The sequence below is a fragment of the Rana temporaria genome, chromosome 11, assembly GCF_905171775.1.
Source record: "Rana temporaria chromosome 11, aRanTem1.1, whole genome shotgun sequence".
Lineage (NCBI taxonomy): Eukaryota > Metazoa > Chordata > Amphibia > Anura > Ranidae > Rana > Rana temporaria.
The window spans coordinates 70,384,597-70,405,499 of NC_053499.1; the positions used below are offsets into that span (position 1 = coordinate 70,384,597).

At 43.4% G+C, this 20,903-nt stretch overlaps 1 protein-coding gene across 2 annotated transcripts in view; it reads right to left on the reverse strand.

Moving 5' to 3' along the window:
* Positions 1 to 4,577: 4,577 nt before the first annotated feature.
* Positions 4,578 to 20,903, reverse strand: part of ADCY7 (adenylate cyclase 7) — a 336,616-nt gene continuing 320,290 nt past the window's right edge. For both annotated transcript variants that reach the window (XM_040328713.1, XM_040328712.1), the window contains 5 exons: positions 19,452 to 19,598; positions 19,271 to 19,378; positions 13,525 to 13,639; positions 9,277 to 9,401; positions 4,578 to 5,042 (listed from right to left, as the gene is read on the reverse strand). In XM_040328713.1, coding sequence (XP_040184647.1) covers positions 4,896 to 5,042; positions 9,277 to 9,401; positions 13,525 to 13,639; positions 19,271 to 19,378; positions 19,452 to 19,598 — 642 coding nt within the window. In that variant the 3' untranslated portion in view covers positions 4,578 to 4,895. The remainder of the gene's footprint in view (positions 5,043 to 9,276; positions 9,402 to 13,524; positions 13,640 to 19,270; positions 19,379 to 19,451; positions 19,599 to 20,903) is intronic.

Sequence of the window (20,903 nt, forward strand, 5' to 3'; positions counted from 1 at the left end):
CCTTTATATCCAAGGGGTTCTGCTGGCTCAGACTCCTGTCATAGGGCACTTTCAATGTATGCCTAGTGACACAATTTGCCTTTGTTTTCCAAAAGGTTACAGGTGTGAGTACTAATCTTACATATGCTTTATGTTGAATTTAGCTGTAATAATACAGTACATTTTGTCCTGAAACAGGAGGAACTTAAGCTACCTATCCAACATTATTGACTGTAAGTAACTATGATATACTAGAGTTGTCCATTAAGACTACTTTTAATGGTCGTGGTGAGTTTTAAATTTTGTTTATCAGTCAGTATTGTCTCCTCGGTCTTAGGATGGTGCTTGGGGTATCCACTTAGTAAAGCTTTACTTTTTGTTGAAATTAACAGCTCCTGCAATATCTAAGAGACATCAGCTCTGCAGCCCCTGTTCATTTTAGGCTGCCAAACACGGGTTGAATTTATGGCTAATTCATGCTTAATCAGCCAACATTCAGGCTATGGGTGCCGCTGTCAGCACCACCCAACTTGAAAAAGGCAACTGAACAATCAAAGGTTGTGGAAGGAGCCAGGTGGAATATTGGCAGTAAAACAGAGCCTGAATTCAATCAGATGTAGGCACTTGTCTTTTTGGGTATTCCGAAAGCCATTGGAGCCAGCGATCAGAATACAAAAAGCCTTATGTTTGTCACAATTTTCCCCTAGCCACCAATGTATCACTTTTATATTCTAACCTGCCCTAGCAATACAAAATGGAGAAGCCAGTTGGTTGGTATAAGGAAAACAGAACTTTTTTCCAGCCTTGTATTTCATTCATGGAAATAAGGTTCAAGCAGAAGATTTCAGAAGGAGCTCTCCCTTCTGCAGAAATCAAAGCAGTTTCTGGACTCCAGACCTTGGAAATAAGTCAAAGTTCCCTTTCTGAACAAAAGGAAATTTGGAGAATGGTAATAACAGTAAATAAAGCAGAATTGGGGGCAATGACCATATCAAGTATCACCTTCATAAAATACTTATTAAAGCATATGTCAAGCTAAAAACCTTTGTTCTAGTTTTGGATAAAGTGGGTAAGGATCACAAATCCTATAATTCTATCCATTTCTGTTCTACTGACACCAGCCAGAAAGTGAGGGAAAACAATAGGGATACAGGGAGAAGTAAAAATCGGACAGGGGTTCTAGCCTTCCCCACTAAAGAACAGCATGTTCAGTTCAGCCTGTGATGCTGTTGGAATGTTCTGCTCACTTCCTGTCTTGTAAAATGTCATCAGGACAGGAAGTTATAGTAAATCCCTCTGATGAAGCCCCGCTTATCCTAAAAAACATGGCAGGGGTTCTAATACTTTTCCCACTCTATGTAAAACTGAGAAGTAATGTTTGCATGGACATACACTTCCTGAGGACTAGAGTCGGGATACACTGCAATATGGTAACGAGTGTACATGTTATGCAAAGTTAACTTGAAACCAATTACTTACCTTTTATACAACCTACAATAATTAACCAAAGCATTGGGGAATTAATGAAAACTAGTAATAGCATTTACAAAAATGTATATATTCAGTGCAACTTAGAAAAACACATTTCAACATGTTCATGGCGAAATAAACCAGGCTAAAGAATTTTTGCTGGCTTTCATTTAAACTGTTGCAGGCACATACTAACGGGTAAAAGTGCATTTTCCAGGACTTGTCAGGATAATACTACATTAGGTGTCTTGTTAGGAACCAAATCAAATTTTCATTTTGAAATCCAGCATTGCAGTGATCTGCAGCTTGAAAGCGCATGTACATTTTAAATAGATGTATAATTCTTACCCTTAAGCCCCATACACACTATCAGTTTTTTCTGCAGGTTTTTGTCTTCAGGTTTACCAAAACCATCTAATATGAGGTCAAACCTTAAGAGTTTCCATTCGTATGCAATCAGGCAGGCCCTTACACTACAAGTGGTTTTGGTAAACCTGAAGAGAAAAACCTGCAGGAAAACTGATAGTGTGTATGGGGCTTAAGTCTTTGCCCTCTACAGCCACCACTGGTGTCTTAAGTATCCATTACCTCTAGATGTGTCCGATGCCGCCTGCTTCCCCCGTGCTGTACACTGTGGTCCCAACCCCAGCCGTTACATCTCTGGTGTAACCTTACAGAGTTGCAGAGACAGGCATACGACACACCGGAAAGTGTCCGATTCTAAAGTCTGGTCAATCCAGTGGGCTGAACAAAAAAAAACGGAGATCGCCAAACTAATGCAAACGATATTAGTGTGTTGATCTCCCCCGCTGTGCCTGTGTGTTCTGACAGATCACACTGGCTGCCAGTGCTGATCGTATGCCGATCAGATATTTACTTTCCAGCATGCCCGTCTGACAGAAGCTGGTCGTAAGACTGGCTTCTGTAGAACAGACAGCTGTACACATGGGCTGAAAATCAGGCAGTACGTGCGTACAAGGCTTTGAGATTCCAGCAACAACTATAGCTCTGTTATAAGTTAAAGGGGAGTTCCAGGCATTTTTCATGTTTATTAAAAGTCAGCATCTTCAAAAAGTGTAGCTGCTGGCTTTTAATAAACATGCACTCACCTTCTCCACGTTCCAGCAACGCGCCGGCCAGTGCTTCCGCTCCTCTCCCCCCCCTCTCCGGCCGGCGTCCTCATTGTTACTGTGGGCACCCGGCCGTGACAGCTTTCGGCTTCACGGCCAGGCACTCACTGCGCATGCGGGAGCAGCGCTGCGCTATTCAATTGGACAGGCGATCGCCTGGGACCTGTCACGTGTCCCAGGTGATCGCCTACAGGGAGGGGCCACCAAGAGGCGATATGACGTATCGCCTTAGTGGCCCCTCGACGAAAGGAGGAAGTGGGACAGGATGTCCCACTCCTCCTGAAGCCCCCACTCCCCCCCCCCCAAAAAAATGACATGCCAAATGTGGCATCTAAGGGGGCGAGGAGTGGATTAAGCGGGAAGTTCCACTTTTGGGTAGAATTACGCTTTAAGCAGCCTGGTACTGCCAAGGTCTATAAATGGTTTTAAAGGACTGCCTTTGTTTAGGTTTATCAAGATGCCTCACATTTCAGTCCTCGAGTTAATTCTTTTGAATACCACTTAGTTTTTATGCACAGACCATGCATTTACTCAGTATTTCCTCTGCTAAAGTTACATTAAATCACAACTGCAGGAATTAGAAAGAATCTACTCTTCCAATCCTTGTCCAGGGGGTACAGAAATATTGATATACCCTATACCCTTACTCCAGCCAGCCCCTCCTCTCCCCGAAGCTCTGGTCTGTAGGTGGTCTCCTCTGCATCATCCCGTACAATAGGGAAGCTGGTAACCCTGCATTGTACAAACGCAGGACGAGTGTGCTACAATGGCCCTGAGCAGCTTAGAGTAGAGCTTGCAGGTGACTGGTCACTCCACTGAAGGGATCCTGCTGGAGTGCAAAATAAGGTATTTCTCCCTATTCTGTCACTCCTACATATAACAAGCATTTAAAGCGATATTAAAACCAAAATCAAAAATGTAATATATTACAGCTTACCAATCATAAGATGTGATGGCTGCATCTGTTTTCTTTTTTAGGCTTTTTCCCAGTTCTCACTTGGTGATCTGGCCAGTAATAAACCTCCTGTATTAGAGTGCCCCTACTCTGGATGAAGGAGCACGGGGGGCACCTTTGGACAGCAGCATTGTCAGTCTGGGGGGAGGGGAGTGTTAGATGTACTATCAGATTTAAATACACTAACAAACTGACACTTTTTTATTTTTTTCCTTTTGGGATAGAGGTTTTACATAAATAAAAGCTGATTGTAAGCACCTCTGTCATCATTAAATTGTTTGTCTCATCTCTGTAACTGATGCATTCTGCAGGAGAACAAACTTACTGGCCAGATCACCAGATGAAAATAAATTAAAGAAAGCTTAAAAAAGAAAAATGAATGCAACCATACCAAGAAATGGTAAGCTGCAAGCTAATGAATGTTTGCCTTTGGGTTTAATACTACAATCTTTGCAGGGGGCCCCATTGCAAAGGTATTTTTGTTCTGCCCCTAGCTGGGCTGTAAGGAAAATGTCAGGTTAAAGCACAGACCATATATGAACTCTTCAGGCCAGAGAGTTACCAACACCAGACCTAATGACTGCATTGGATTATCTCTCCTCCTCATACACTTGTCTGTAATAATCTGCAGCTATATCCTCTGCAGACTCTTTCTTTTTCCAGGATTACAATGTACCATTTCCAAGAGATTCAGATATTACGCACATGGCAGAAAGTAAGATAGGCTATATAACTGGTGTACAGTATGGAGAGCAACACACAGTTCTTCCTACAACATTTACGCTATGTGACTACAGTGTTTTTGTTTTTCTTGTACAATCTCTTGAGAAATCTGTAAGATCTGCAGTAACTGTGAACATAAATTCTGCTTACTGGCTGCTTATTATTGTTGCCTTTAATTGGTTGGAGATGCAGATCAGTTAGCGTCTTCACGCTTTTCAGACTTCCAAGTGTCTACTGTATATGACACTGCTATCAGTATCAGCCACATTTTGTTTTCCAATTTGCCTTAATCGTAGTCTATCTTACTACATAAGGCTCCGTTTTGGAACATAAGGTGCATTTTTATGTATCATAGACAAATATAGCTGCAGTAAAGGAGTTCTATGTCCTTCCAAATGAACCCATGGTTGGCATGGTTGGGCCATAATAACATCTGCCACTTTAGGCCTTCACTGTGTAAACACTATAGTTCTGACAATAGTCAATACATCGTCTCCATACTGACAAGCGGAGCACAGGCAGTCTATGTAAAACATCCTCCAATATATACTATTGGAATGGGAGCTTCATCAACATACTTGTCAATATCTTCATATAAAATTAGGCAGCAGGTATCTTTTTACAAGTTCGAAGCAGATTTAGTTCATTCCAATGCTCTGGCATTTGGCTGTGTCTGTACAAACAAAGTAAGTCCTCAATTCACCCTTTCCTTTAACATTGATTAGTCCTCTGCATTCACATGAATATCCCAGCCCTTCTAAAATACGACACGTCTCTTCCGTTACCTGAAAAGAGAGTACAGGTCAAGAAAACTGAAAGAAACGGAACAGATTTAAGGCCTTAAATAACTTTTTTCTTTCCTTTCATTGGTTGAACTGGGTGGACTTGTGTCTTTTTCCAACCAGACTAACTATGGAACTATGGGCCAAATCCTCAGCCAGGCGGCGTAACTTAACTTTCAGCAGTTAAGTTACACTGACTTAAAGTTTTTACCTAAGTGCCTGATCCTCAAAGCACTTACGTAAAAATTTCAAGCCGTGTAAGTTAAGTGCCGCCGTCGTAAGGCGTTCCTCCTCTCCGGGGGGCGTTTACAATTTAAATGAGGCGCGCTCCCGCGCCGGCCGTACTGCGCATGCGTGTGACGTCATTTTCCCGACGTGCATCGCGCGAACGTAATTGACGCCGGGCGGCTTTGTGGATTGCGACGGGACACTAAAGTTGCGACGGGTGAAAAAAAGACGCGCCGGGAAAACAAATAATTATTAAAAAAAATGACAGCGTCGCTCGGCATGCATTCCTGAGGGAGAACTCCATGCCAATTTTCAATGAAAAAAACGTCATGGGTTCCCCCCCCAGGAGCATACCAGGCCCTTAGGTCTGTTATGGGTTGTAAGGAGACCCCCCCTCCGCCGAAAAATTGACGTAGGGGGTCCCCCTACAATCCATACCAGACCCGTATCCAAAGCACGCTACCCGGCCAGCCAGGAAGGGAGTGGGGACGAGCGAGCGCCCCCCCCTCCTGAGCCGTGCCAGGCCGCATGCCCTCAACATGGGGGGGTTGGGTGCTCTGGGGCAGGGGGGCGCACTGCGGGCCCCCCCACCCCAGAGCACCCTGTCCCCATGTTGATGAGGACAGGACCTCTTCCCGACAACCCTTGCCATTGGTTGTCGGGGTCTGCGGGCGGAGGCTTATCGGAATCTGGGAGTCCCCTTTAATAAGGGGGCCCCCAGATACCGGCCCCCCACCCTAAGTGAATGGATATGGGGTACATCGTACCCCTATCCATTCACCTGTAGGCAAAAAGTAAAAGTTAATAAACACACAACACAAGGCTTTTTAAAATATTTTATTATTCTGCTCCGGACGCCCCCCCTGTCTTCGTTATTAGCTCTTTTACCAGGGGGGGCTTCTTCTTCCACTCTCCGGGGGTCTTCTCCGCTCTCCGGGGGGGGGTTTCTGCTTCCGCTCTCCGGGGGGGGGCTTCTCCGGACTCCGGGGGGCTTCTTCCATCTTCTCCCCTCTTCCGCTCTTGACTCGGCGAACCCCGGTTCTTCTGCAGCTCTCCGGTGCCTTCTTCTTCAGCGCTGGCTGCCTGCTATGTTTGTGTGTTAGCTCGATTTCTAACAGGCAGCCGGCGCGGTCTTCTGTGGCGTCAGGGTCTTCTGGTCTTCTCCCCTCTTCCGATGTTGCCTCGTCGCCTGTTGTCGCTGTAATGATGGAAGCGCGCCTTGCATCCCATTTATATAGGCATCACCGTCCCATCATGCTCCGGTTGGTACCCACGTGGTGGGTGCCTACCCACGTGCACCCACCACGTGGGTACCAACCGGAGCATGATGGGACGGTGATGCCTATATAAATGGGATGCAAGGCGCGCTTCCATCATTGCAGCGACAACAGGCGACGAGGCAACATCGGAAGAGGGGAGAAGACCAGAAGACCCTGACGCCACAGAAGACCGCGCCGGCTGCCTGTTAGAAATCGAGCTAACACACAAACATAGCAGGCAGCCAGCGCTGAAGAAGAAGGCACCGGAGAGCTGCAGAAGAACCGGGGTTCGCCGAGTCAAGAGCGGAAGAGGGGAGAAGATGGAAGAAGCCCCCCGGAGTCCGGAGAAGCCCCCCCCCGGAGAGCGGAAGCAGAAACCCCCCCGGAGAGCGGAGAAGACCCCCGGAGAGTGGAAGAAGAAGCCCCCCCTGGTAAAAGAGCTAATAACGAAGACAGGGGGGGCGTCCGGAGCAGAATAATAAAATATTTTAAAAAGCCTTGTGTTGTGTGTTTATTAACTTTTACTTTTTGCCTACAGGTGAATGGATAGGGGTACGATGTACCCCATATCCATTCACTTAGGGTGGGGGGCCGGTATCTGGGGGCCCCCTTATTAAAGGGGACTCCCAGATTCCGATAAGCCTCCGCCCGCAGACCCCGACAACCAATGGCAAGGGTTGTCGGGAAGAGGTCCTGTCCTCATCAACATGGGGACAGGGTGCTCTGGGGTGGGGGGGCCCGCAGTGCGCCCCCCTGCCCCAGAGCACCCAACCCCCCCATGTTGAGGGCATGCGGCCTGGCACGGCTCAGGAGGGGGGGGGCGCTCGCTCGTCCCCACTCCCTTCCTGGCTGGCCGGGTAGCGTGCTTTGGATACGGGTCTGGTATGGATTGTAGGGGGACCCCCTACGTCAATTTTTCGGCGGAGGGGGGTCTCCTTACAACCCATAACAGACCTAAGGGCTTGGTATGCTCCTGGGGGGGAACCCATGCCGGTTTGGAATTTACAAATTGCCGTGGAGTTCTCCCTCGGGAATGCATACCAAATGCCGTCGCTTGAATGGGCCTTTACAAGGTGTGACTAACTTTACACTTTGTAAAAGCAGCCCTAGTTTTACACCAGGCAAACTAACACTTACGGCGAAAAAACTAGGCACAAAAGCTTTGAGGATCGCCCTAAGTGCTAATTTGCATACTAACAGAGGCATTTCGACTCGAAATGCCCCCAGTGGCGGATGCGGTACTGCATCCTAAGATCCGGCAGTGTAAGTCCCTTACAGATGTCGGATCTTCTGCCTAACTTAGGAAAACTGCTTCTGAGGATCAGTTCCAAAGTTAGAACCAGAGATACGACTGCTTACGCCGGAGTATCTCTTCTGTGGATTTGCCCCTATATAATTATTTTGTCCATTTAGGGAAAAGTGACAGATTCTCTTGTTAGACCACCCTCCACCCACTGAACCCTTCACTGCACCTCCCCCACCACTCCATTCATCTGTGAGCGAAATATCCAGCATTTCATGTTATGGGGGAAATATGTGACCTTCATCCTCTGCTCCCAGTATAGGCTCAGACACAGACAGACATGTAGGCCCAGATTCACATACCTTGGCGCATAGTTATGCGGGCGTAGGGTATCGAATATACGCTACGCCGACGTAGCGCAGAGCGGCGAGCACAGTATTCACAAAGCACTTGCTCCCTAATCTACGCTGGGTTCCCTCGGCGTAACTCGTCGTAAGTGGAAGTGGGCATGAGTCATTCTAATGAGGCGTGACCCCATGTAAATGATGGGTCGAGCGCCATCAAGATACGAATAACGAACAGCGCATGCGCCGTCCCATGGACGCTTCCCAGTGCGCATGCTCAGAATCATGTCGAAACAACTGCCTAAGTTACGTCGAATCACTGCCTACGACTTGAACGTAACCTACGACTAGCCCTATTCACGTACTACGTAAACAACGTAAAAACCGACGGCTGTGTTCCCTGGTGCAGCCATTTGCATTGATGCTGCTGACTTACACCTGCTTTATGAGGCTTAACTTTACGCCGGATGTAGGACTTACGTAAAACGCGTATATTAATGCGCCGGGCGCAGGTACGTTCGTGAATCGGCGTATTTCACTCATTTGCATATTCGAATCGTAAATCAATGGGAGCGCCCCTTGCGGCCAGCGTAAATATACGCCCACGATACGACGGCGTAGGAAACTTACGTCGGTTGGATGAAGCCTATTTTCAGGCGTATCTTGCTTTCAGAGTCAGGCACATAGATACGACGGCGCATATGTGCACTTACGTGGCGTATCTCGAGATACGTCGGCGTAAGTGCTACGTGAATCCGGGCCAAAGTGTACAGAGGATTTAATCTCAGCACCTTTGCAAGAGAACATAATGGCAAGGGGCACAGGGAATATGCTCTAATGCAGGGATCTTCAAACTACGGCCCTCCAGCTGTTGCGGAACTACATGTCCCATGAGGCATTGTAAAACGCTGACATTCACAGACATGACTAGGCATGATGGGAATTGTAGTTCCCGAACAACTGGAGGGCCACAGTTTGAAGACCCCTATTTTAATGACCCTGGACTGGTTCACAATCACCAAAAAATTGACCCAATCCAAAATGAAGATCCATCAAAGTAGTTTCCAATTTTTCATGGAAATTTCTAAAAATCTTATTTTTTATTCATGTACTCTTTTATCCACACAGATTACAATGCATTGTATACTTGGTTAAATAATTACCTGAATTTTCCCAAGTTCTCCTGTACTCTCCATCCTACTTGCAACATTCACAGTATTTCCCCAAATGTCATATTGAGGTTTCCTAGCTCCAATGACTCCAGCAATAACCGGTCCATGGTTTATACCTAGAAGATGCAAGAAGTCATATTGTTATAGCCTAGAGCAGACTTTCTCAACAAAGTATCCTCTTTTGCTTGCTATGTGATCTTTGAGATTTGGTGGATTGTTATGCTTGATGGTGCCTGAATTGTACCAATATACAAATGTCATATGGCAGAGTCAATGGCTTGGAACCAATGATCATCAATGTAGGTATTTTTATGTTCTCATTGACCAATTATAACAAAACAAGTTGCCAAATAATAGAAGATTGTTACAGTTTAGATTTACTTTCATTAAAAATTCTTTAATACTGTATCAAAATCTACAGTGGCAAGGAATATTCAAAAATGTAAGAATAAATACTGTACCAGCAAAACTAACATTTTTGACTGAAACAAATGTTTGTTAAAATGATTTGAACCATAAAGCAAAAAACAAACATTTGGTAAACAGGCGGGATTTTTTATGCAGAAGAGGCATACTATGGGGGAGATTTACTAAAACTGGAACACTCACAAGCTGGTGCAGCTGTGCATGGTAGCCAATCAGCTTCTAACCTCAGTTTGTTCAATGAAGCTTTGGCAATATAATCTGGAAGCTGAAGTGAGCCTAATTTTGCACTCTCCAGATTTAGTAAATAAACCCCTATGTTTCTCCTACATTAAAGTTATATTACCTGCCTGTACACCCTGCATATGGAGCTGCATACCTCAGCGTACAAATTTCAGCAATACTGAGATACATGAACTACCGTGCATGCACAGGAGTGACGTCATCCCGACCAGGCCAATGGAAATAGCCAAAGATTGGTACCGAAATCTGAAGATGACAGTGGCTGGCGGGGAGAGCTCTGGAACACCGCAAATCTGGAGAGAAGGCGAGTATAGTTCTGCTTTACAGCTGATCTGCAGGTTTTAATTAAGTTTACCAAGCTGGTCCAAAGAAAATACCACCTTCACTACTAAATATGCCTGCTGTGTGCATTTTATAAGTTGCATATAGCCTCAGTCCATTTAAACTGACAGGGTGGCTTGGCCCTGCCCCCCGCTTACTCGTCACAGACTTTGATAGCAGCCATTGGCTCCCACTGCTATTAATCTGTGCAGTAAGCAGAGACATGGCTGGGAGAGTCACTGCTCTCATGCACATCGCTGGATGGGTTTTAGGTAAGTATAAGGGGGGCACATGCAGCACAGAAGGCTTTTTAAGGTAAAAAACCCTAAGTCTTTACAACCACTTTAACTATAAACTCTCAGGTGACCACAACTTACTAGAAAAACCCTGCAACAGTACATGGATGCCAATAAGTCATAACCGGGGGGGATAACACATGAGAGTCTAGATGGAACAAATACCATTACATTGGTATTTTATAATGTTGTTGGGAGTCTAATGGTTCCACTAAATATTGGGAAGTTTTCTGACCTGAAGCCCAAGTATTTAATATAGACAAGAGAGTTCTTAAAGGGTGTGAATCCAGGTGTGAATACTGCTTTGGAATCCCCATCTTGCTAGCATACAAATTAATAGAAGGGAAAGCTCTGCTTATCTGCCTCCTCCCCCCTCTGATGCAACATTTGGCACCTTTCAGGGGGAGGGGAAAGCGGGCACCTGTTTTTCCTGCGGGGAGATCACCTGGAAGTTCGGCCCTCCAACTTTCCCCACTGCGGGGCCATTCACAAAGCGCAGCACTTTTCGTAAATATATCGTAAAAATATCGGCTGGGGTGAAGACACCGCAGGATCCTTGGACAGGTAAGTGCCTAATATTAAAAGTCAGCAGCTACTGTATTTGTAGCTGCTGACTTTCATTTTTTTCTGAAGGAGGCTGGACCTCCTCTTTAAGTAATCACATAAAAGACATAAAATGATTTTCTAATATGTAAGGACAATAACACGGAGACTAAGTTATAGTATAAGGCAGTATAGCCTTTAGGGTCTGGTTGTTTAACTTTTAGGAGCATTAATGGTGGCCTGTACTTCTGGCAATGTCATTTTCATATCAAGTGGAAGCTGTCTGTAGAAACGGAAGGATAATAATGGAAAAGAGGGCTTCTGCCTGTTGTATGGTAAAAAGGTGTTGGGCAGACATAAGTGATTTTGGAAGATTTAAATTATCTAAATAGGATTCAAATATATTTTTTTCAATATACCTATGTGATTTATCTACAGACATGCCCATCTAACTTGACATATTCAGGAAAATCAAAGAGATCTACAAAGTCTACAGAATACAGAAATAGGAAAATTGTATTTGTAACTTTATCTTTGATGCAAAAGGCAAAACACAACAAATGTCATATTTCTTTAACATCCTGAGTGATAAGCCCTTCTGTGAGTGGGAATCACCACTGATTGGAGGTGAGCTTACAAAACCTTCCCTACTATACAATAGTACATTCAATGTCTTCTAATTGATGTATTAAGGGTACACCCTTTACCATTGTTGCTCCAAACTCTTCTGAATTCAAACGTTGGGTTAACCCACACTCGTACTCTTAATAATAACAAATTTGTTATACACAAAAATGGTAACCAACCCAATTTATTACTAGCCTTTAAACCAAGATGAACATGGAAAGGTTTGGCATATCACAAACAAAACAAGATTTTTCCTAGCATACTTACCAGCTAGTTTGCAAAAAAAAAAAAAAACAATAATAAAAAAAAAATACACATCTAACACTTTACGTTAAAAACAGAGGTTTAAGTGGCACATTTGCGAATATATGTAGATGCTTCACTGTCCTCTGTAAAGTTCAGTCCTAACTAGTCTATGAGAGTCTCCATATTGAAGCATATATAGCAATGGATAATTTAAAGCAGAACTTCTGTCTTTTTTTTAACTTTGGATAGTAAAACATTTTTTTTCTGCCAGTAAATACCTTATACAGCCCACCTTCCTGTTTCTTTTCTGGTAAAAAGCCTAGGCTTATGACATCATGCACTGCTCTTGCTCCCTCACTCTTGTGAGAGTTTGCCAGGAAGGGAGGGGGAATGAGTCATAAGAGGGCCAATGAGAGCTGCATCGCTGGAGGTGTGCCTCTATATCTGTGTAAATCCAGGAAGTGAACAGGCAGCAACTTCAGTTGCCCAAAGTTAAAATCGATGCAGCCAGACTCAGTGGAGGGAGATTTCTGCAGCATCCCAGTATATATAAAATAATATACAAAGTGGTTGGAGGAAAGCTTCAGACTGGCAAAGTGTTTTTTATTGCAGATTATGTGAGTAGACTGCAGTTTCTCTTTAAGGGCAGGTATGCTGAAGGCAATCATTCCTCCTTTACAGCTCCAGAAGCCCAATAAAAAACAATGTCAGCTGATGAAAAATCATAGCGATCACATGGTACCCAGCCCCTCGGATCGGCTCAGTACACTGTTCTCCATTCATTTAAATGTGTACCCCAGTTAGGAAAGCAGTAAATGATCATAATTTGATCGACTAACTGGGCTCTTACAGCTGTCTATGGATTTTTTTCCCCACAGCTCCAACATTTTTGCTTCAGGCTGAGCCTGGCTATTCAGTAGTTGTATATTACCTGCCTGTGTACTCTACAGTTACCAATCCTACAGTGAATCATTGTATAAATATATTTTCAGCAAGAAATACCTGCTACCATTAAACAGTTATATTCAGCAGTCCAGAAATTCCTAATCTGTTTTATAGATAGCATGTATATAAATGGCTAAAATAATATATTAAAATAAATAGCTAAAACGTTCCCTCTTTTGTGGCTTATTCATGTTCATAACATATGATGAAGAATAAGCCCTACCTCTGATTGTGCCATAAAAAGGAGTGACGAAGAAGGATCTCTTAACTTATCTAGTTCAAGTAAACACTTACCCTAGTGCCTTTACAGAAAAGATCAATGTGTGACATAAGCCACTGCACTACTACTACTATATGACACAACGGTGATACAGTTGGATGATGGATTAATACCTTTTTCATGACTCCACTGTTGTCAGCGTGAGCACCAGTGGATCCATGAGGTTACAGTGACAGAAAGCACAACAGCCATACTCAACTGGAACACCACATGGTAAAATTCATACATTATCATCTCCACTAAATGTGCAACAACCTATAGAGAAATTCTAGCAGCTATCATATCCTTGTTAGCAATTTACAGTCAGCAACGTACCAACGCGAAGGCGGAAATTATTGAAGGAGTGTCTGTTGATCCCATCTAGCTTCTGCATTAAAGCCATTGCAAATTCAACAGTGATTGCTATTTGAGCATTCTGTTTTTCTTGGTCCTAGAAGAAAGAGTAATAACTTTCACTATTATGAAATTGATGTCCAACTACCAGTGCCTCAGGTAATCTTTTTCCTAATAGAAAGGTAAATGTATTTTTATATGATATATTCAAAATAACAAAAAAAATACGAACTTTCCCATTAAAACAAGGAGTAGAAATGGCAGGTGACATTTCACACATTTATGCTACAAATAGAGAGATGGATAGTGCTGTAATCTAGGTGGAGTGTAGAAAATAAATACAAGATGATGAAATTAAGTAAAGCCCTGTACACACGGCCGGGAATCTCGTCAGGAAAAAAAACGTTTTTCTTGACGAGATTCCTGGCAAGCATTCTTGCTTGCCGAGCGTACACACGGGCCATTCAAAAGAACCGCCGTTCTTTTGAATGGCAAAAACACAGTGACGTCATCGACTACAACAAGCATGCACTCGTCACATTCGATGCTGTCGCCGCCATTTTGCTACACCCTACACTATGCCTTGGAAGCTACCGCGCATGCGCTGAAGTCTCATCGAGCATGCACGGGTTTCCATGGAGGCAGGCAAGTATACAGACGCTCAGGTTTTCTCGGCAGGAAAACACTGCCGAGAATCACAAACAGAAAATAGAGAGCAGGTTCTCTATTTTTTTCATTGAGATTCCAGATTCGACGAGAAACCATACACACGCACCGTTTTCTCGGAAAAAAGATCTCCCACCAGCTTTTTTGCCGAGAAAACTGTGCGTGTGTACGAGGCTTAAGAAGCATTTTTTCTAATTCAGGTAGATGGTTAAGTAATGTAGTCAACAAAACTCAAAAAATGCTGGTAGTTACTGATTGTTTTTAATTTGGTGATTCAGGTTTGTATAGGTTCCTAGCTATTGAGGCGTTTTGGCCTATGTTGGGATTGAGTAGAGACTTGCTTTAGCTTGGAATCTGGTAGGTCCCTGAAAAATACCCAAAACAAAAATAGTACTATAGAGTACTATACTATGTGGGTGATTCATATATTCATGGTTAGGTATTGTGTATCTAAGTATGAAGATAAAGGAGAAGCAGAAATAGCAAAAAAAAAAATAATGTCAGGAATGTTTTCCCTTTTTTTAAATTTGCTTTGAAAAGGTTTTAGAACTTTAAGTGGTGAGTGTTGCAATTAGATTGCCGTTATGTATGTAAATAAAACCCAAACAGATCTCGCTTATGGACAGATTATCGCAGTGGTGTAGCGCCCTCCCAGCTAGGCTGTTAGGTAAATCTAATCATTGGCTCCACCATAGCAAGTGAAGTGGTTGTTTCCAGTTAGGGTGTTTAGTTTAGGAAATGTAGTTTTTGGCCCCACTGAAGTGAGTGGAGTGGTTGCTGATTGTTTGGTCTGCTCAGGACTTCTAGTCTGAGAGTTTGATTTCTTCCCACCTGTCTCTGGAAGAAGTTTTCAGAGCATATGAATGGAGATTCAAACGGTCAGCTGAATATTTACCATGCCGTGGGGAATCCCTGAAAGAGATCATCCAGAAGGTGGCCGGGAAGGTAATAAATGAGCAGGAGCCCTGGGCAGACCGTTCTCTCATCAGGGAGGATTCCAGTACTCCTGCGGCTGCTTCCCCCAGGAGACGAATCACTAAGACAAGAAACCACTGTTTGATTTGGAATAAAGAAACCACTGTTTGAGCCCCAGCTTTTGCTGTGCTAGGGAGTCAAGTAGGGCAACTAGAAAGGAATGCCTGCCGAGGAACATTGTTTCAGAGTCCAGGTCTGGAGGAGGACTTTGTCAACTTCTTGTTGAGGATCTACCTGAAGAGACGGGGTTGCAGACAGCTACTAGGATGCTGTGAGTGAGGATCTTACTGGGGGGACTGGCAGTTGCGTAAAGGCAGAAGAAAACCAGTTACTAATGACTGCCCTGTGGTCCACAGCTGTGAGGCCTTAGATATACTGACATCCCCAGCTTCCTCCAGAGAAACTGATACTGGGAGACTAAAAGTAAGCTAGTTATTCTGTTGTACTGCTCATCGTTTTGGAGTATCCCATGACCCTAAATCAATCTCTTGTTGAAAACTTGTTGAGAAATAAAGCCTAAAAATACACTCCATTGATAGGGCTGCGATTGGCAGTGTGCTTGGGTGACTGGTGCCCGCTGTACTGCTTAGGAAGAACCCGTCTGTTGCTAGCAGCCCCTTTGGGGGTGAGTGCTACAGTAGAAAGACATAATAAAGTTAGGTATCAGAACTTCATGCTTCAGCAAACCCGGTTTCATCACAGCGTGTCCATCCACAAAGCTTTTTAAAAAAGATGGCCACAGCTACATGTTTCATTAGTGAGATCCATGCCTCAATTAACCCTTAAAGGGGCTGCTGTCTGTTGCCATCAGCCCCTTTGGAGGTGAGTGCTACAGTAGGTAGACATAATAAAGTTATGTATTCAAACTTGCACTGTAAAACCCTTCAAGCCTGGGTAACCAAAGAAGACACCAGAAAGAGTGGTTGACCCTGATCATAGGTAAATTAACCCTTTGCCTCCCACCTCTGTAACTAGCTGAACATGCCAATTCAGTTAATTTAAAAAGAAGCTAGTTTTTCACATTTCAAATGATTGTTGCTTCAGCAAGCCTGGTTACATCACAGATTGTCCATTCACAAAACTTTTAAAAAAGATGGCCACAGCTACATGTTTCATTAGTGAGATTTGCCTCAATTAAAATAAAAAAACATTTCCACTGAAAAAAAAACATGGAGGTTGTAGTTGCTTAACCCTCTGTCTTCTAGTACCCCGGTTATAATGTTCAAACTTTAACACAATCCAAGATCCAAAACAAGCATGCTAATAAGACATTCCGTCTTTTCTATGACTTCCTGACCCAAAGGCAGCCACTCAACTAGCACTTTCAGAAGGCTATGTCAGCAATGGCAGCCTACCTAACTTTCTCATTACAGGTTTACTTTAAAACCAGGACTTTTTTCAGCGGGAACGTAGTTCTGGCACCTCCAGAACTGAATGTATGTAATGGCAGGAGGTGCTGGGGTGTGCTGGAAAGTCTATTAATGCTGGCTGCTGGAGAATCTATTGTTGCTGGAGGGAATCTATTTTTGCGAAGGAAGGGGGTCTATTGTTGCTGGGGAGTTCTTCTGTTGCTGGTATGGGTCTCACGTTGCTGGAAGTCAGTTGTTCTTGGGAGGGATGTACTGTTAAAGGAGGAAGTCTTTGTTGCTGGTTGCTGAAGGGTCTATTGGGGAATCTATTTTTGCAAGGGGAAGTCTATTGTTGCTGGGCTTGGGTCTTATGTTGCAGGGGGTCAATCATTGCTGGAAGGGATCTACTGTTGAGGGAGGGTTCTAATGATGCTGACTGCTAGAGGGTTTATTAATGCTGGCTGTTGGGAGTCCATCGTCACTGGGGTGTCCATTGTTGCTAGATCTATTTTACCTTTCTTGTTATAATTATCAAATTCCACCACAAAATGATACTTGGGTCTGTATTCTCTAAAAGGGGTGGTACTGGGAGGTAGGTAAGGGGTGAAACCAAGGAACGGTGCTCAGAGGTGGGTAAGGGGCGGAGTCAAGGGGTGACTCAGAAGGGAGGAGTTCCTAAACCTCTTCTCTGAGAAAAAAAAGCCCTGTTTAAAATAAATATTTAAAGTAACATAAAAGTGATCATAAATGCAGGATTATACACTTGTTGTCATATGTAGTTACATTGTTTCAATTTAGCAGGAATGTCATACTTTACGTCGGATTTGTATATATTAATAGCAGTTTCATGTCATTTTTATTAATTTTTAACAGAAGATAGGTTATAGGAATATCATAGGATGTAGAAAATCAGGGAAACTATCCTAATTCTGAAGGACCATGAAATATATTGCTTTCGGTTTATATCTGAAATATATACCACAATCAGAAAATATACCCTATTTTGGCCAGTAGATGGATGTGCTGGTGATCATAGGAAATAGAATATAAAGAAAATAGGTGGAAATCCATGCAGACTAGATGACTAATTGTGACATTTCTCCAAAAAAAAAAGTTTTATAACTAGACTTCTATGTGTTTTATTGAGACAGTGGAAAGTGGAAAAATAAACTAGGAACCAGCCACCTAAGGACCAAATTGTGAGCATGTCTACAAAAGGAAAAAAAAACTTCACTGACAACTAAAACTGCTAGCTAGAAAAACCTGCCCCCTTCTAGCACAAAAGTGGGACTCTTGCTCTCTGTGGGGAAGCAGTGGAGACATCTGACATGCTGATGAGTCAGAGCTTGTAGTTCTGCAATCAGTAAGGCCCCTTTCACATTGAGGCGTTTTTCATGCGGTACAGCGCTAAAAATAGCGCTGCTATACCGCATGAAAAAATCATGCCCTGCAGGCTTCAATGTGAAAGCCCAAAGGCTTTCGCAATGTGGGCGGTATTAACCCCTTTTCGGCCGCTAGCGGGGGTTAAAACCTCACCGCTAGCGCCCGAATATCGCGGTAAATACGACGATATAGCGGCGCTAAAAATAGCGCGGCTATACTGTCACCGCACCTCCGCTGCCCAATGTGAAAGCAGCCTAAAGCTCATGCTCCCTGCTGATTGGAGAGTTCTGGATCTGACTCAGGGGTTCAAGATATATAAAAATAAAAATAAAATTGGATTACAAATTCAATTTTTTTTTTCTTTTACATACTGTTACCAATCAGTATCTCTGATCACCACACACCTTATGGCGATATTGTACTGCACTGGTGACAATTTTTTATTTATATAACCACTTGCTTGCCGCCTATTTACGTCGTCAGAATGGCACAGGCAAGCAGATTGGCGTACAGAATTGTCCATTTAAATCTGCCGCCCAGCGGGCGCTCGTGCGCACGTTCCTCGTGAGTGCGGCCGTGGGTCCCGGGAACTCGATGTTCCCGGGAGTCCCGAGATTGTGGTCGGCAAGAGCAGAACAGGGGAATGCCTTTGTAAACCGCTCGGTGTTCTCTCCGCCCGCAGTCATGGTCACATTCAATGAGAACTTTTGACTGAGCAAACCAAGGAGGAACGTACAGAGGGACAGCATACAGGAGGCTCCAGGAAACCGTACACAGGGCTGTTAGCCACACGCGCATTTGATCTCACTCACTGAGATCTATTTTAGCTGGTAAGCAGATGCGATATTAGAGGTGGAGGCTTCATCTATTCTGCTTGAATATCTGAAAATCATGCAGCGCAGCTTTATTATTTATTATATTCCCCTATTCTGCCTAGTGACACTTTCACCGATGACCGTTCCCCGTGATCGGGAACGGTCATCAGTGATTTGTCACATGAAGCCACACCCCCTAACAGTAAGAATCACTTCCTAGGGAACACTTAACCCCTGCAGGACCACCTAGTGGTTAACCCCTTTACAGTAATCAGTGCATATTTATAGCACTGATCGCTGTAAAAATTACAATGGTCCCAAAATGGTGTCAAAAGTGTCCGCCATAATGTCGCAGTCATGATAAAAATCGCTGATCGCCGCCATAACTAGTAAAAAAATATTAATAAAAATGCCATAAAACAGTGGTGATTAAATATCTATTGGGTCGAATAAAAAAAATTCCCTGTGTGTACCTGACATTAGGGTGCACATTTTAAAACTATCCCAGAGTTCAGCTTTAAATATCCAGAGCAGTATTACCTGGTTACTTTCTTGGCCAGGAGTTACAATGAGTCCAGTTGCTGCCATGTAGGTACTTCCAATGGTCTTGATTTTCTCCACTGCGCTGAATTTTGGTTTCATTAAAAGCTATTAAAATATATTGTGTTAGTAAACCTTAATTTACGGATTCTAAATAACAACAACATAACACAAGGCATACCTCATCAAAATCAGCGATGATCTCATTCAAAAGCCGCAGACATTCCAGGCCCTCTTTGTTGACATCACACTCTGTGTAGAAGACCTTAAACTCTGGCACTGATGCAAACATTACACAGACACAGTCATATGACTGATGATACAAATCCTGCCAAAAAAAGATCACCGTTAACAAGATTTACAACTTACTGTAAATAATAATGAAAACAAAAAGAGGTGTATTTAATAAGGCCGTGCAATCTAACCTGATCTGTAGAAGCCAATCATATCACAAAACACTATAGTACAACTGTGGAGATTTTTTGGGTACCATTATTTTTTGCAATATCACGGCACACACAATTCATATTTGGTAACACAACTCCACATTTTGCCAAAAAAATAGGTATATCATGTGTGTTTTCCCTAAAAATAATTGTATATTTTTTTTTCCTGAAAATATGTATTTGATAAACAGTTGTACAACATAAAAACATTAAACTACTATCTTTTTTTTCTCTACAAGGCCTTTGCTTTCAGAAAATATAAAATGTTATGTGGGTTTTAAATAATTGTATAGCCAAAAATGCAGATTTCTAAATGAAGGGAAAAAATTAAATATGTTCTAGTGCCAAAGTGGCTAAAGATGGAATAACATTCAAAATGCACTCATGCTACAGTACAGAGAAATGTTCTACCTTTAAAAGAACCCCCGCCCCCCATTATAAGTAACATAGAGCCCTCTTTCTACTACTACTACTGCTGTATCACAAGGCAGACTGGCATCTGAAAAGCCTATCTGATAGAAGAGCAACAAGCATACTCATATTGCACCTGCCATTTAAAGCAACATTAAACCTTCATATTTTTTTTTTTTTATTAAAATAACAAACATTGTATACTTACCTGCTCTGTGCAATGGTTTTGTACAGAACAGCCCCAAGCTTCTTCTTCTGGGGTCCCCCGTCAGTGCTCCAGGCTCCTCCTCTTTGGAAAGTGCCAAAGCGGCTTTCCATGTGGGCACCCGTGCTTGCCTCCCTATCTGCGAGCCCCCTGCTCGCTCGGCACAGCATTTGATTGATGTCAGGGATTGTGCACATCGCTGGATCAGATCAAGCTCAGGTAAGTATAACAGGGGGGCTGGGGAGGATTCTGCAGCATAGAAAGTTTTTCACCTTAAAGTGGATGTAAACCCACTCTCATCCTTTCTAAACTACAGCCATAGTGCTGATCTATAATGATATACATGCCTCCTGCATGTATCCTTACCTGTCAAATGTCTCCCCTCTGTCTGTTATAAGAACTGAAAAACTGCAGATTCTGTGGGTGGATCTGTTGTCTGGAGCTCTGTGGGTGGAGTTGTGATGTCAGTAGACTCCCCACCTCTACACTCCCCTCACACTGAATTCTGCTATGATCACTAACATCCAGTCAAAATCCAGAAAAGTAACCACATGACTTCAGAAAAGGAGTG